Here is a 15573-nt window from a genome sequence, read left to right as displayed (position 1 = left end):
GGCCTAGAAAACAGGGGTCATACAAAATACAATACAATCTGTCACAACTGTCAAACACCTAAGAGCTGCTTACACTTGAACTATATTCATAGTGATGGGTACATGCGCACACACACACATACACACACTCACGCACGCACACACACACACAGAACACATATGCACACACACACACATACACACGCACATACATATGCACACACACACACACACACCTAATTGTTGGATCAGCACCACGTCATGTCCAGTCCCTGATCAGAATCCGGTGAGAGGAGAGGTTTTTAGAGCCCTCTTAAGTGGTAATGACGGGGATCTGCTCCCACTAAGCTTTTGTATCAGTGTTGGATCCTCTGATGCTGTTGTTGGTATCCATAGAGTACAGGTGGATGGAATGATGTTAATACTCTGCTCATTTGTTCTGAGGAAGTTGGTGATAATCTCACTCTTCTAATGGTGCTAATGTTTCCATAACAGTGCTTTTCAGTGGCGTGTGGTGCGAGTAGCCAAGGGAGGCAGTGCCTCCTCCCAAATCTGAAATTAAACAAATACTTGATAAAGCAAGACTAAAATAAGAAAAACTGTAAGAATATATACAGTAGGACCCCACTTATCCGAACCCAACGGGACCGAAGGTCGTTCGTATCTCTGAAATGTCCGGATGACTGAAACTTATGTTAAAATGCACCAAATTCAATAAGTGGTACTTGTTTCATATAGACTCATAATAGACCAATAAATACCCTTAATTACTTGTGAAAATGCATCAAAATTGCAATCAAATAGCCAACTAAACTCATATATCCTAGCCTATAATAGACCTACAGTAGCCTATAATACAAATAAACGAATGTCCACTTGAGTGCGTGCTTTGATCAAATACAGTACTTTATTCTCAAATGAGGCGTACGCTGCATCGATAGGCTACTGTATTTGCAGAACAAAATGGTATAGCCTAAAAACAACCCAACATTAGAACAATTAGAGCAAATGATAATCAATAAATAAATAAATGAAATGACAGACAAGTTGTCGTGTCTTAGGCTATTGTAGCCTAAAAGAAAGTCTCTAAAACAACCGATGTAGGCTAACGTGGCCTAGGCTGTAGGCTATTATTTAACAAATACAGTAGGTCTAGTAGGCTAATCCACATGCCCACAACACGTCTGTGTTCCTGAAGTCCATTAACTGGGAACGAAAAATGACTCGTTGCTCCTCTGCTTCAGGTTGCTGACGCGCTTTCTGGCTACCAAGGAATGCAGCTCTCGCGCAGCAGACTCGTTTGCGTTTTAAGCTCGACATTAGAGTAACAAAGAAATGAAACGTGACAGTAGGCTACAGCCTACAGGCAACATACAGTTATGTTTTTATTCACAGTAGGATACAGTACTGTAATGAAAATCCCACCAGTAACCAGATAGCAGGCTAAAAAAAAAAAGAAAAGTTTTTTAAGCCTGTCCGGGAGACCGGGAGGTTCGGATCTCTGAACTTCGGATGAGTGGGGTCCTACTGTATCTACATTTAACATTCATGGATTACCCAAAACATTTTATCCTGGACAGTCATCAATCACAGTGTCTTTAGGTTCACCCTCCAAAACGTGTTTTTATCAAACTGTTATAGAATTTACATCCAAACACCTTAAACCTTTGTTCTCTCTCTCCTTTTGTAATTCACCACCTCCCCAACTATTCACATAGCTGTGCTAACCTACAGGATGACCTCCAGGAGGCCATACACCTAGAAATCTGTCTACTCCAGAATAACCATCCTTTGTCCTTTTGTCTCCAAGAAATTGCCGCCTTTTCTCATGTCACATGTCTGTATTCTCGGCCACGCCTGCCATTTCATATGACGTACAATAGATTAGCCAATCACATCCTGGAAGCACCATACCTGTGTTTTGCTTGAATAAAAGTCAGCCCAAGATCAGGAGACTTCACTTCTAGGATGAACCACTCTGGTTGCGTTGTCCTGAAGTCCTTGCGCTCGTATGTTTCCGCAATAAACCAGACTTAACCTTTTGAGCGAATCTTGGTAAATCCTTTTTGACTAGATCAGTTAAATTCCATTACAAAACCCAGAATCAAAGGATTTGAATACTCAAGATGACTCTGTGTGTGAATTAGCTCATGCCTGGTTAGAATTGAGAGTTCTAGCTGCTGTTGTATGTGTGCTTGTATTTTCTGTGTATTTGTTGGAAAGGGGTTTATTGATGATTGGCCTACACTGCATGTCAGTGTGGTTGTGCTGGTGACTGTTTGTCATCCATGGCAGAAGAGTTCACAGTGCAGTGGGACTCAGAGCTGTCATTATTCCTAAAGTCTGGAACCTTGTGAGACCATCCTGGTCCCTGGAGAGAAACAGACTGTGAGCTTGTGGGGTCAGGATGGTCTCTTGAGGTTATAGGTCACAGCTTCCTTGTCTGTTTTGGTGTGTTTGTGTGTTTCAGAAGTGTTTCAGACGAAGGGAAGGAGGAATGTGAGTTAAGTTGGGCTACAAGGTGAAGAAGCCTCCCCCCTCGGCTCTCCTGACTTGGGGAGAGGGTCTGTCCTTTCCATAGGGCATGAACTAGACAGTGAAGCCTGTGTGTGTGTGTGTGTGTGTGTGTGTGTGTGTGTGTGTGTGTGTGTGTGTGTGTGTGTGTGCGTGCGTGCATGAGTGCGTGTATGTGTGTAGTTGGGGGTGATAGTGTAGGGTAGTGAAGTGAAAAGTTGTCACTAATATGAGTTAATGATCATTTATTGTCTCCACAGTCTCTCTCTCTGTACCCAGACTTGGGTCTGATTCCCACAGGCGTGTTTTTAGAATGTCTCTGCTTGTCCTTGGGTTTACGTCTGACCTGGTCCAAAGTCAATTCATGTATATTCATGTTGAAAGACAGAGAGAGAGAGAGAGGGGGGGGGGAGAGGGTGATTTGGGCATCTTTGTGTGTGTAGAACCTGGGAAGTGTGTGTGAGAGAAATATGTGTGTGTGTGTGTGTGTGTATGCAGGTGAATTGGTGTCAGGGGAAAGAGGAGAGGAGAGGAGGAGTGTGTTTTGTACCAGTGTGTCTGTATGCAGAAACATTAGTTGTGAGAGGGAACTACCACAGTAGTTAGTTGGACTAATGAGCCACAATGACGAGGAGGCCTATAGAAGGGAAGTGGAAGATCTAACACTGTGGTGCCATGACAACAACCTCTCCATAAATGTCACTAAGACAAAGGAAACCATTGTTGACTTCAGAGAGAACAGGGGGAATCACACTCCCATCTCCATCAATGGGACATCTGTTGATATTGTTGATGGCTTCAGATTCCTCAGCACACACATCTCAGACACCCTCACATGGTCTCTCAACACCAAGAGCGGCCTCTAGAAAGCACAGCAGAGATTGCACTTTCTGAGGCGTCTCTAAAGCTTCGGAATGAGCCAAGGTTATAATAATTTAACTATGATAGAGGGGTAGAGAGGATGAGAACTGGAGAGAGAGAGAGAGAAAGAGAGTTAGGGTGGTAGAGAGAGAGAGAGAATAGAGAGAGAGAGAGAATATAGAGAGAGTTAGGGTGGTAGAGAGAGAGAGAGAGAATAGAGAGAGTTAGGGTGGTAGAGAGAGAGAGAGAATAGAGAGAGAGTTAGGGTGGTGGAGAGAGAGAATAGAGAGAGAGTTAGGGTGGTGGAGAGAGAGAGAGAATAGAGAGAGAGTTAGGGTGGTGGAGAGAGAGAGAGAGAATAGAGAGAGTTAGGGTGGTGGAGAGAGAGAGAGAATAGAGAGAGAGTTAGGGTGGTGGAGAGAGAGAGAGAATAGAGAGAGAGTTAGGGTGGTGGAGAGAGAGAGAGAATAGAGAGAGAGTTAGGGTGGTGGAGAGAGAGAGAGAGAATAGAGAGAGTTAGGGTGGTGGAGAGAGAGAGAGAATAGAGAGAGCGTTAGGGTGGTGGAGAGAGAGAGAGAATAGAGAGAGAGTTAGGGTGGTGGAGAGAGAGAGAGAGAATAGAGAGAGTTAGGGTTGTGGAGAGAGAGAGAGAATAGAGAGAGAGTTAGGGTGGTGGAGAGAGAGAGAATAGAGAGAGAGTTAGGGTGGTGGAGAGAGAGAGAGAATAGAGAGAGAGTTAGGGTGGTAGAGAGAGAGAGAGAATAGAGAGAGTTAGGGTGGTGGAGAGAGAGAGAGAATAGAGAGAGAGTTAGGGTGGTGGAGAGAGAGAGAATAGAGAGAGAGTTAGGGTGGTGGAGAGAGAGAGAATAGAGAGAGAGTTAGGGTGGTGGAGAGAGAGAGAATAGAGAGAGAGTAAGGGTGGTGGAGAGAGAGAGAATAGAGAGAGTTAGGGTGGTGGAGAGAGAGAGAGAATAGAGAGAGAGTTAGGGTGGTGGAGAGAGAGAGAGAATAGAGAGAGTTAGGGTGGTAGAGATAGAGAGAGAGAATAGAGAGAGATAGGGTGGTGGAGAGAGAGAGAGAATAGAGAGAGAGTTAGGGTGGTGGAGAGAGAGAGAGAATAGAGAGAGAGTTAGGGTGGTGGAGAGAGAGAGAGAGAGAATAGAGAGAGTTAGGGTGGTGGAGAGAGAGAGAATAGAGAGAGAGTTAGGGTGGTGGAGAGAGAGAGAATAGAGAGAGAGTTAGGGTGGTGGAGAGAGAGAGAATAGAGAGAGAGAGTTAGGGTGGTGGAGAGAGAATAGAGAGAGAGTTAGGGTGGTGGAGAGAGAGAGAGAATAGAGAGAGAGAGTTAGGGTGGTGGAGAGAGAGAGAATAGAGAGAGAGTTAGGGTGGTGGAGAGAGAGAGAGAATAGAGAGAGAGAGTTAGGGTGGTGGAGAGAGAGAGAATAGAGAGAGAGTTAGGGTGGTGGAGAGAGAAAGAATAGAAAAAGAGTTAGGGTGGAGAGGGTGGCTGAGAGAGAGGGTAAGGCAGAGAGGGGGTATGAAGAGTAGATAGATAGATATATGGATCAATAGATAGATGGAGAGAGAAAGAGGGAGAGGGAGTAGAGGAGAGAGAGAAAGAAGGAGAGAGAGGGAGTAGAGGAGAGAGAGAAAGAGGGAGAGAGAGGGAGTAGAGGAGAGGGAGAGGGAGTAGAGGAGAGAGAAAGGAAGAGGAGTTGAGGAGTAGAAGATGAGGGGAGGATCTCAGGGTAAAGAAAGAGGGGGAGGAGGGGGAACAGAGTGGGTGTGGAGGTAGAGAGGGATGAGAGAAAGGAGGAAGAGATGGAGAGGGGAGGGATTGATAAAGGAGTGTGGAAGTGACAGACACAGGAGAGGGGAACGAGGGATGGATGGAGGGAGGAGTGAAGGAGAGAGAGAGGTAGATTAGGAGCAACAGAGAGGTTGAGAGGACTAGGAATGGAGGAGAGGAGAGAGGGATGGAGATGGGGTGAACAGGAGGGAGGGAGTGAAGGAGGGAGAGAGAGGAGAGAAATGCAGAGGGAGGAGCAGGGGAGGGAGAGAGAAAAGGGGGAGAGGTATGGAGAGGGAAAGAGGGATGAGACAGAGAGGAGGAGGAGAGAGGTAGTCTGGGTGAGAGAGACATTGGAAGAGAGAGAGGGATGAGAGGGGTAGTGGAGGTAGAGGTGGAGAAAGCAGAAAGAGGGAGAAGGAAGGAGAGGGGAGGGAAGACATTGGATGGTTCCTATGTGATGCAGCGTAGACCCTAGGAAAGACAACGGGACCACAACACCATAAAAACTCTACTAGGTCAAACACAAGTAGCAGGGTAGAAAACGACCAGAAGCAAACATAATCACCCCTCCCCCGCACCCTACACATGCAACAAGCCACAATATATAGGAGACAGGAAGACAGGTGATTGGACGAGACAGCTGGAACACAGGTGGACTTGATGGACAACAATTAGCAGAGAGATCAGCAGCCTGGACAGAGGACACAAGAACACCTGGGGAGAGGGGAACACAACACAAGACCACACACACACACACACACACACAGACACACACACCCACACACACACATACACACACACATACACACCCACACACAGACACACACACACACAGACACACACACACCCACAGACACAAACAGACGTAAACTCTCCTCCCCATGAAGAGCAAACCCAGGGTTTGTGATACCACAGGAGCACAACTGGGTCAGAGAGAGAGAGAGAGAGAGAGAGAGATGAGGAGAGAGAGACAGAAGCTGAATCCCAATCTGAGTGCGCAAACCACCCTTGCGGCCCCTCGCACTTGTGGCCTGAGGCCTGAGCACTTAATTGACGTCAGCTGGAAGGGCCAGAGGGTGCAGGGCCGTGAATTAAATGGTACAGCACTTCCAGTTTCGCTAAATGCCCCTCCCACTTCGTTTTCATTGGCTGCCGCATTCCTCCGACGCAGAGGCTGCTCTGACGCTCCCCTCAGCTCTGCAAATTGACCGATTGACGTCTGTTTTAATTTAATAATAATTAAAAAATTATGTTGGGTGGGATATGTTTGCAGCATGTGGATTTCAAGATAAATGTTGTGTTATCTGCAAATGTCATCATTTATGTGTGATGCACTCGGATCATGACTCGGATGCACTCAAGCACTGTGTCACATGAGACGCGGTGGGCTGTGGGTATTTTCTGCTCCTAAGTCCGTGAAATTGCGGACTTTCGGTAAGTGCGGTTAAAGTGCGCAAAATGGCGGCAGTGGCGCACTTGTGGACTTAGCGATTCCGTTTTGGGACTACCCTGAGCCCTCGTGGACTTAGCGGGAACGCGCATGTAAGGCCACAAGGCCGCGAGTGCTCTGCACTTGCGCCTAAGTGCGCGATTTGGGATTCAGCAAGAGAGAGATAAGGAGAGAGAGAGGTGAGGAGAGAGAGAGACAGAGTGTGTGTGTGTTTAGCTGTGTGTGTGTCCATGTTTAGCTGTGTGTGTGTGTGCTTCTCTGTCCAGCTGGGTGAGTTCTCCTCTAGTGTGGCCCCCCTCACCTGCGGTGTCCCCCAAGGATCCATCTTAGGCCCTTTATTATTTTCTTTATATATGCTGCCCCTGGGTTCCATTCTACGGAAACACAATGTGTCTTTCCACTGTTATGCTGACGATGTCCAACTGTACCTCCCCCTGAAATTTAACTGTAAGGATTCCTTTAAGCCTGTAACATCTGCGCTAAATGACATCAAGACCTGGATGGACTTAAACTTCCTTAGTCTGAATGATGGGAAGACCGAGGTTATTTTGTTTGGTCATAAAGACAGCCATGTTAGCAACCTAGGGCCCCTCGCTGCCAAGAATCGCTCTTTTATTAAAAGTCTTGGTGTCACTTTTGATACTGGTTTTAATTTTGAGCGACAAATTGGCTCTGTGGTTAAAGGCTCTTTTTTCCAGCTGAGGCTCTTATCCAAACTGAAACCATACCTCTCTCTTAAGGACCTGGAGACAGTCATCCATGCTTTTATTTCTTCAAGATTGGACTACTGTAATGCCTTGTATGTGGGCCTTGACCAGCGGTCACTGAGGCGCCTGCAATTGGTCCAGAATGCTGCTGCGCGCCTCCTGACTGGAACCAAGAAGCGGGACCACATCACACCGGTGCTGGCCTCCCTCCACTGGCTTCCTGTTCGCTTCAGGATTGATTTTAAAATCTTAATGTTTATTTTTAAGGCTCTACATGGTTTGGCCCCCCACTATCTGGCTGAACTGATTCAAGTTCGGGCGACATCTAGAACCCTGAGGTCCTCCTCCGAGACTCTTTGAATAGTCCCTAGATTGAGACTTAAGACCAAGGGTGACCGAGCTTTTGCGGTGGCTGGCCCAAAGCTCTGGAACAGCCTCCCTCCACACATTAGACACGCACAGAACCTCAGTCTCAGCTTAAAACGCACTTGTTTTCACTGGCTTTTGAGGCCTGATAGCCTACATCTCCTGTCCTGTTTTGTGTCCTGTCCTTTTATTGTTCTGTGATTATGTGCACTTTATTCTGTTTTTTGTTTTTGTTTATTTTATATATTGTACAGCACTTTGGTGCAACTTCGGTTTATTTTAAACGTGCTTTATAAATATAGTTGACCTTGACCTTATGTCTGCGTTTGTATATGTGTGTGTGTTTAGCTGTGTGTGTGTCTGCTTTTGTGTGTGTGTGTTTAGGAGTGTGTGTGCATGTGTGAGTAGAGTATGTACTGTATGTGTGTTTACCTGTGTGTGTTTACCTGTGTGTGTGTGTGTGTGTGTGTGTGTGTGTGTGTGTGTGTGTGTGTGTGAGTGAGAGGAGAGAATATATTGTGTGTGTTTAGCTGTGTGTGTATGAGTTTGAGTCAATAGCTATGTGTGTGCGTCAGTGTGTGTGACAGAGAGAAAGAGTATGTATTTTGTGTGTGTGTGTGTGCGTGTGTGTGGGGGAGAGAGAGAGTGTGTGTGTGTTCGTGTGAAGGATAGAGAGAGAGTGTGTGTGTGTTCGTGTGAAGGATAGAGAGAGAGTGTGTGTGGGAGAGGGACTGTGTGTGTGTGGGGGAGGGGGGGTGAATAGTGTGTGTGTTTGTGTTGTGTTTGTGTGTGTGGGAGAGAGAGAGTGTGTGTGTGGGGGATAGAGAGAGAGTGTGTGTGGGGGGGGGAGTGTGTTTGTTCTTGTGTGTGGGACAGAGAGTGTGTGTGTGTGGGGGTGTGTGTGTGTGTTTGTGTGTGGGAGAGAGTGAGAATGTGTGTTTGTGTGTGTGGGAGAGAGTGTGTGTTTGTTCGCGTGTGGGAGAGTGTGTGTGTGGGAGACAGTGTGTGTGTGTGGGGGAGGGGGGGTGAATAGTGTGTGTGTGTTGTGTTTGTGTGTGTGGGAGAGAGAGAGTGTGTGTGGGGGATAGAGAGAGAGTGTGTGTGGGGGGGGGTGCGTGTTTGTGTGTGTGGGAGAGAGAGAATGTGTGTTTGTGTGTGTGTGGGAGAGAGAGTCTGTGGGGGGGGTATGTGTGTGTTTGTGTGTGTGTGGGACAGAGAGTGTGTGTGTGTTCGTGTGTGGGATAGAGAGTGTGTGTGTGGGAGACAGTGTGTGTGTGTGTGGGGGGGGGAAGTGTTTGTTTGTGTGTGTGGGAGAGGGAGTGTGTGGGGGAGGGGGGGTGAATAGTGTGTGTGTGTGTGTTGTGTTTGTGTGTGTGGGAGAGAGAGAGTGTGTGTGGGGGATAGATAGAGAGAGTGTGTGTGGGGGGGGGTGCGTGTGTGTTTGTGTGTGGGACAGAGAGTGTGTGTGTGTGTGTGTTTGTGTGTGTGGGAGAGAGAGAATGTGTGTTTGTGTGTGTGGGAGAGAGAGTGTATGTAGGGGGGAGTGTGTGTGTTTGTGTGTGTGTGTGGGATAGAGAGTGTATGTGGGGGGGAGAGTGTGTGTGTGGGATAGAGAGTGTATGTGGGGGGGAGTGTGTGTGTGTGTGTGTGTGTGTGTGTGTGTGTGTATTCATGTCTGTACAAACTCTGACTTGTCATGAAAATCCCTCAAACACTAAACAGCTCACATTCACACACAGACTCAGACTGATGAATCAATGAAGTTGATCAATATTCTTAGTGAATCTCTGGATGAATGAAACAGTGAGCAGTTCTCATGTAATGATGGTGATTAGTAACATGTTGTGTCTTGGTCTCCTCCATCAGATGCCTGTGATCTCACACTGGACCCAAACACAGCAAACAGAAACCTCTCTCTGTCTGAGGAGAACAGAACGGTGACATGGAGGAAAGAGGAGCAGCCGTATCCTGACCACCCAGAGAGATTTGAGGACTGGTACCAGGTTCTGTGTAGAGAGGGTCTGTCTGGGCGCTGTTACTGGGAGACAGAGAGGAGAGGAGAGGTTGATATAACAGTGACATGTAAAGGGATCAGCAGGAGAGGAGGGGATCTTGACTGTGTGCTTGGACTCAATGACAAGTCCTGGAGTCTGTGGTGTCATGGTAACAGTTACGCTGCCTGGCACAATAATAAGAGAACTGCCCTACCTGCCCCCCCCTCCCCCTCCAGCAGAGTAGGAGTGTATCTGGACTGGCCGGCCGGCACTCTGTCCTTCTACACAGTCTCCTCTGACACACTGACCCACCTGATCACATTCACCTCCACATTCACTGAGCCCCTCTATCCAGGGTTTGGGTTTTATGACCTTGACTCCTCAGTGACCCTGTGTCAGGTAGAGTAGCCTCCAGTATGATCAACACACACACACACACACACACACACACACATGCACACACACACACATATACGCACACACATACATGCACACAAACACACACACGCATGCGCACACACATGCACACACACACACTCACACATCCATCCCTCCTCTCTCATTGTCTCATTCCCCCACAACTCTTCTTCCCTTCTCATTCAGGCACTCTGTGTGTGTGTGTGTGTGTGTGTGTGTGTGTGTGTGTGTGTGTGTGTGTGTGTGTGAGTGCGCATGCGTGTGTGTGTTTGTGTGCATGTATGTGTGTGTGTTTGTGTGCATGTATGTGTGTCTGTCTGAGTGTGTGTGTGTGTCTCTCTCTATCCCCCCCCCCCCCCCCCCCCCCCCCCACCACCTCACAATCGACTGGGGCTACATACACACATACACACACACACACACCCATACACACAAACAAACACACACTATGTGGCTAGCGAACCTGTGTGTGTCAGTCTGTCACAGTCACTGTGTCCCACACACAGTCAGACTGGACTCTCCATCCCTCCACCCCCCCCCCCTCTCTCTCTCTCTCTCTCTCTCTCTCTCCCTCCATCCCTCACCCCTCTCTCTCTATCCCTCTGTCTCTCTCTCTCTCTATCCCTCTCTCTCTCCATCCCTCCATCCCCCCCCTCTCTCTCTCTCCATCCCCTCCCCCCCCCTCTCTCTCTCTCTCTCTCCCTCCATCCCTCACCCCTCTCTCTCTATCTCTCTCTCTCTATCTCTCTCTCCATCCCTCTCTCTCTCTCTCTCTCCACCCCCCTCTCCCTCTCTCCATCCTTCTCCCTCTCTCTCCATCCCTCTCTCTCTCCACCCCTCCATCTCTCCTTCTCTCCATCCTTCTCTCTCTCTCCATCTCTCCCTCTCATCCCTCCCTCTCTCCATCTCTCCTACACACCTCTATCTCTCCCTCTCTCTCTCACTCAGGCACTTAGCGTGTGTGTGTGTGTGTGTGTGTGTGCGTGTATGGAAACACACTGTGCTTTGTGTGTGTGTGTGTGTGTGTGTGTGTGTGTGTGTGTGAAGAGCAGAAAGACAAGACCATATCTCTTCAGACAGTGTCTACTGTGGGTTTGTGTCATTCCTCACACAGATATCACCACCAACCTCTCTCTCTCTCTCACACACACACACACACACACACACACACACACACACACACACACACGTGTGTGTGTGTGTGTGTGTGTGTGTGTGTGTGTGTGTGTGAGAGAGAGAGAGTGTGTTTCATTTGCTTAGCTCTTAATTGCCCTGGGGGGTTGCAACACAAATCAAATCCACCTCCCACAACTTCTTCTCCCAACCTGTCACTCACTAATAAACACCTATACACACACACACACACACAAACACACACCCATACACACACACACACACACACACACACATTCACTGACATCGATTCAAAAACCCTCATAGACTCAGAGAGAGAGAGACAGTCACACACACTTAAACACATGTAAAGACCCTCATAGACTCAGAGAGAGAGAGACAGTCACACACACTTAAACACATGTAAAGACCCTCTTAGACTCAGAGAGAGAGAGACAGTCACACACACTTAAACACATGTAAAGACCCTCATAGACTCAGAGAGAGAGAGAGACAGTCACACACACTTAAAGGGGGGTTCAGAGGGTCTAGTTGTGTTTGTTTTCATGACTGTTTGATTTTCTTTGTTTTGATTGTGTATTTGTGCTGGTAGAGGGTTGGACATCATCTTAGCTTCTTCCATCCCCTTTTCAAACTGTTCATGAGTTTGTTGCTGTATTTCATTGTGCATGTTATTTGTTTTCTTCTGTGGTGTTATGGTGCATGTGTGATGTTATTTGTTGTGTGTGTGTGTGTGTGTGTGTGTGTGTGTGTGTGTGTGTGTGTGTGTGTGAGAGTGAGTGAGTGAGTGAGTGAGTGAGTGAGTGAGTGAGTGAGTGAGTGAGTGAGTGAGTGAGTGAGTGTGTGTGTGTGTGTGTGTGTGTGTGTGCACATATGAATACAGGTATATGAGTATAACTAGAAAGGGTGCTCAGAGAGCACAGGTCTCTGTGCATGAATGTGTTTTGTTGTGTAACTGAGTTGAAATGGTTCAAGTCCCACCTCAGTTTATATCTAATAGACCACAGGATCCAGGCTAAGAAAATGTCATTCTTCCTGATAGCGTGTTTATCTGATCTGTTTCTCATGAATGAGATATTGTTTTGTTTTACAAGCATTGAAACATAAGATAATATTGTTTGCTTAAACAGGAAATAAATAAAGTTAATATCTATATCTAAAGCTGATTTGACTCCTCATTGTAACTAAGAGCCAACGTTCTTATAATAATAATAAACAAATCTTCATCAGGATTAGAACCCAGGACTCCTGATTATAAGAACAATCTTCATCAGGATTAGAACCCAGGACTCCTGATTATAAGAGTGACTCCTTATCCACTCAGCCACGAGGCAGGTCAGGTCCAATTATGGCCAAGTTTTGTTTTAATTTTCCTTCATGTATTCGCCCATTGATTCTGATCCGCTCCAGAAGTGAATGGGTTCTTAGTTGGCCCATGCTCCTCCCCTCCACTGAGTTTCATGAAAATCACTCCGGTAGCTTTTGCATAATCCTGCTAAAGAACGAATGAACAAAATAACGAACACACACGACTAAAAATATATCCCCTGCCCTGGCGGTCACACACAGAGTACACACACACACACAGACATACACACACACACACTTACACACACACTCACACAGGGGGTGATGAAGGTTTTGTGAGCTAGTGAGACTTGAAAGCTGAGACCTGGTGAGAAAAGTGAGAGGAGGTGTGTGTGTGTGTGTGTGATGATTCATGTGCTTAGCTCTCCTGCGTATACACAACTGGGGAATGAAATCACATATTAAACACCTTTGACTTGCACTTATAAACACACGCATCCCCAAGTCTCCTCTTCAGACTCAGCTCTGGGGATCTGGCTTGTCCATCCATCACTCTCTGTCCTCCACCGGACAGACAAACAGCCAGAGGACCTGGACGTAGCACAACAACCACACCACCACCAGGGGCCTCATTTATCAAAGAGCGTGTAAATTCCGGTGTAAAAGAGGGCGTACGACGAAAACGCGGAAAATGCGAAATCGAGCGTACGACGAGAATATATACACGCTTTTCGGATCTATCAAAAAGGTCGTACGCCCTTTTCTGCACGAGAAATCCGAGACTGGCGGGGAAGAGAGCGTACGCGCACGCGCCCCGTGTTCCGCCCTCGCCACGCCCTAATCCAACCATATATGGTCAAAACCATGAGTGGCCAAACGTGGTTTCCCGGAAGGAACCGGCTTAAAAAGGTAGCGTGGAGCACCCAGGCGGGACAATGAAACATGGAACGAAGAGCTAAGAAGAGGAACTTCTCGGAGACGGAGGTGCATGTGCTTGTTGGTGAGGTCCACGCGAGGAAGACAATCCTCTTCGGAAGGTATTAATAGCCTACCTTTGTCTGTTTGCTCCTACAGCTTAGTAGCCTACTTTAGCTACGTTTTGTGCATCTAGGATTTGGCATACACGGACATACTGTAACATGTGGCTGTGAGGAAAGCAAACATTCTGTGGTAGGCTATGATTAAATTAGGACCAAAAACAGGGAACAATAACGCAGATGACCACTTCATAATGTTAGAACACATTAAACATTTTCCCCTCTGGGAAATTAAGACTCATCTAAATCACCCGGTAAATCACAGCATTTATTTGACTGCCAACAGAAAAACATATCAAATGAATATGGCTGCACAATGAAATGTTTAATGCATAATCAAGTTCACAGACAAACTCAAGGAACATGATTGAAATTGTTTCTCCAGACTCTGACGTGGGGTGGGACTCAGAGGAGGGGGAGTCTGCAGTGGTCCTTGACCTGACGGTCGTGCCCCCGCGAGTTGTAGCCTCCACCTCCAGCGCGCCGGCCTCCACCTTCTTATCAGCTTTGAATATATATCTTGGCAAACATAACACGGGATGATGTACAAGGAGGGGACAGATACCTAGTGAAAGTACTATTGGTTGCTAGTAAAAAGACAATAACGAGGGCTTGGTATAAGGTGGAACGCCCAACCAAGGAGCAGTGGCTGGGTGTTGTGGAGGAGATGTATGTTAGGGAGAGGTTCACGCATGCATTGAGGATGCAGGAAGGAAAGTTTGAAGGGAGATGGGAAAAATGGATGGATTATAGAAGGAAGTGTGATGATACCACTAATATTAAAATTGTCATATTTGAGTAAGAAAAAAAAGCTGCATGGATGGATGTACCCATAAGCTGTTATTGTAGGTTTTTATGTTTTATTGTATTGTCGTTGTATGGATGGAAAATGCTAATAAAGATTAAAAGTAAATAAGACAAAGAATATGTATCTTGGTTATGGACACACCAACAAGCCAGCCGTCACGCGCAGCGCCTGCCTCCAGTCTAGCCCCTACCCTGCTGTGCGCCAGGATGAATGAGTCATGCGTGGAGCCAGGCCACCGTGCCACTACACTTGTGATGAGCATGTCGGCGTCACATATGATTTGGGTATTTCTAGTGTGCACATTTTAGCGATTCACATAGACGTATTCATTCACTGATGGTGCCCTTATGTGGGTGCAGTCGCCATCGCCGTCACCTCTTTGGAGTTCTATCTCGGCCAGTAGGCCGAGTAGCGCCGGATTCATTTAGGCTCGCATTACGCACAGGAGGACTGTCATTTATATGCTTACCAAAGAGCAAACAGGTCCACATGATCACATATTAATGACAATGTAATTGGTCAATTATTGCCGTTTGATGGAGTGCCTGCATTAAGTGTGTGACATATAGCGCGGAAGGGTTAGGGACAGCGCATAGGTTCAGTTTGGGGAACAAATCCATATCGGAAGTGCCTGCATTAAGTGTGTGACATATAGCGCGGAAGGGTTAGGGACAGCGCATAGGTTCAGTTTGGGGAACAAATCCATATCGGAGCATGAATGAGCCGGTTAGAGGACACGTCTAATCTTGCATTGCGATATATGTTTGTGCTGAATTGGGCTATTAGCCTACATGTTTGTGCGTTCATGAACTGTCGCTCTTATTCTCTCCGTCAAACATAGTAATTCACCGACGCACCACCTGCGTCGCCAGTTCCCCCTGTGTTCAAAGAGGGCGTAGAACACCGTGTAAATCGGTACGACAACTTGAGAGGTGTCGTACAAAAGCGCGGAGAAAGGCGACTAAATTTCCGCCCTTTCGGCTTGATAAATCGCAATGTGGGGGGGGCAAATGGCGTACGCCTGAAATCGCGAAAAAGACCGTGTAAAAGAAGGCGTACCTCAATGATAAATGAGGCCCCAGAACAACCACACCACCACTACAACCACACCACCACCAGAACAACAACCACACCACCACTACAACCACACCACCACCAGAACAACCACACTACCACTACAACCACACCACCACCAACACAACAACC

The 15573-nt window shown here is 47.1% G+C and overlaps 1 protein-coding gene across 1 annotated transcript in view; it reads left to right on the top strand.

Moving 5' to 3' along the window:
- Positions 1 to 10071, top strand: part of LOC311327087 (uncharacterized protein) — a gene marked incomplete at both ends in the record, with an annotated part of 168751 nt that extends 158680 nt beyond the window's left edge. The window contains one exon of the mRNA XM_084460110.1: positions 9536 to 10071. Within this exon, the coding sequence (XP_084316236.1) occupies positions 9536 to 10071 (536 nt within the window). The remainder of the gene's footprint in view (positions 1 to 9535) is intronic.
- Positions 10072 to 15573: the final 5502 nt, after the last annotated feature.

Source organism: Borostomias antarcticus, assembly GCF_949987555.1.
Source record: "Borostomias antarcticus genome assembly, chromosome: 30".
In the NCBI taxonomy this organism is placed as follows: domain Eukaryota; kingdom Metazoa; phylum Chordata; class Actinopteri; order Stomiiformes; family Stomiidae; genus Borostomias; species Borostomias antarcticus.
The sequence above is the reverse complement of the archived record's forward strand: the minus strand, read 5'-3'. Positions and strand labels throughout refer to the sequence as shown.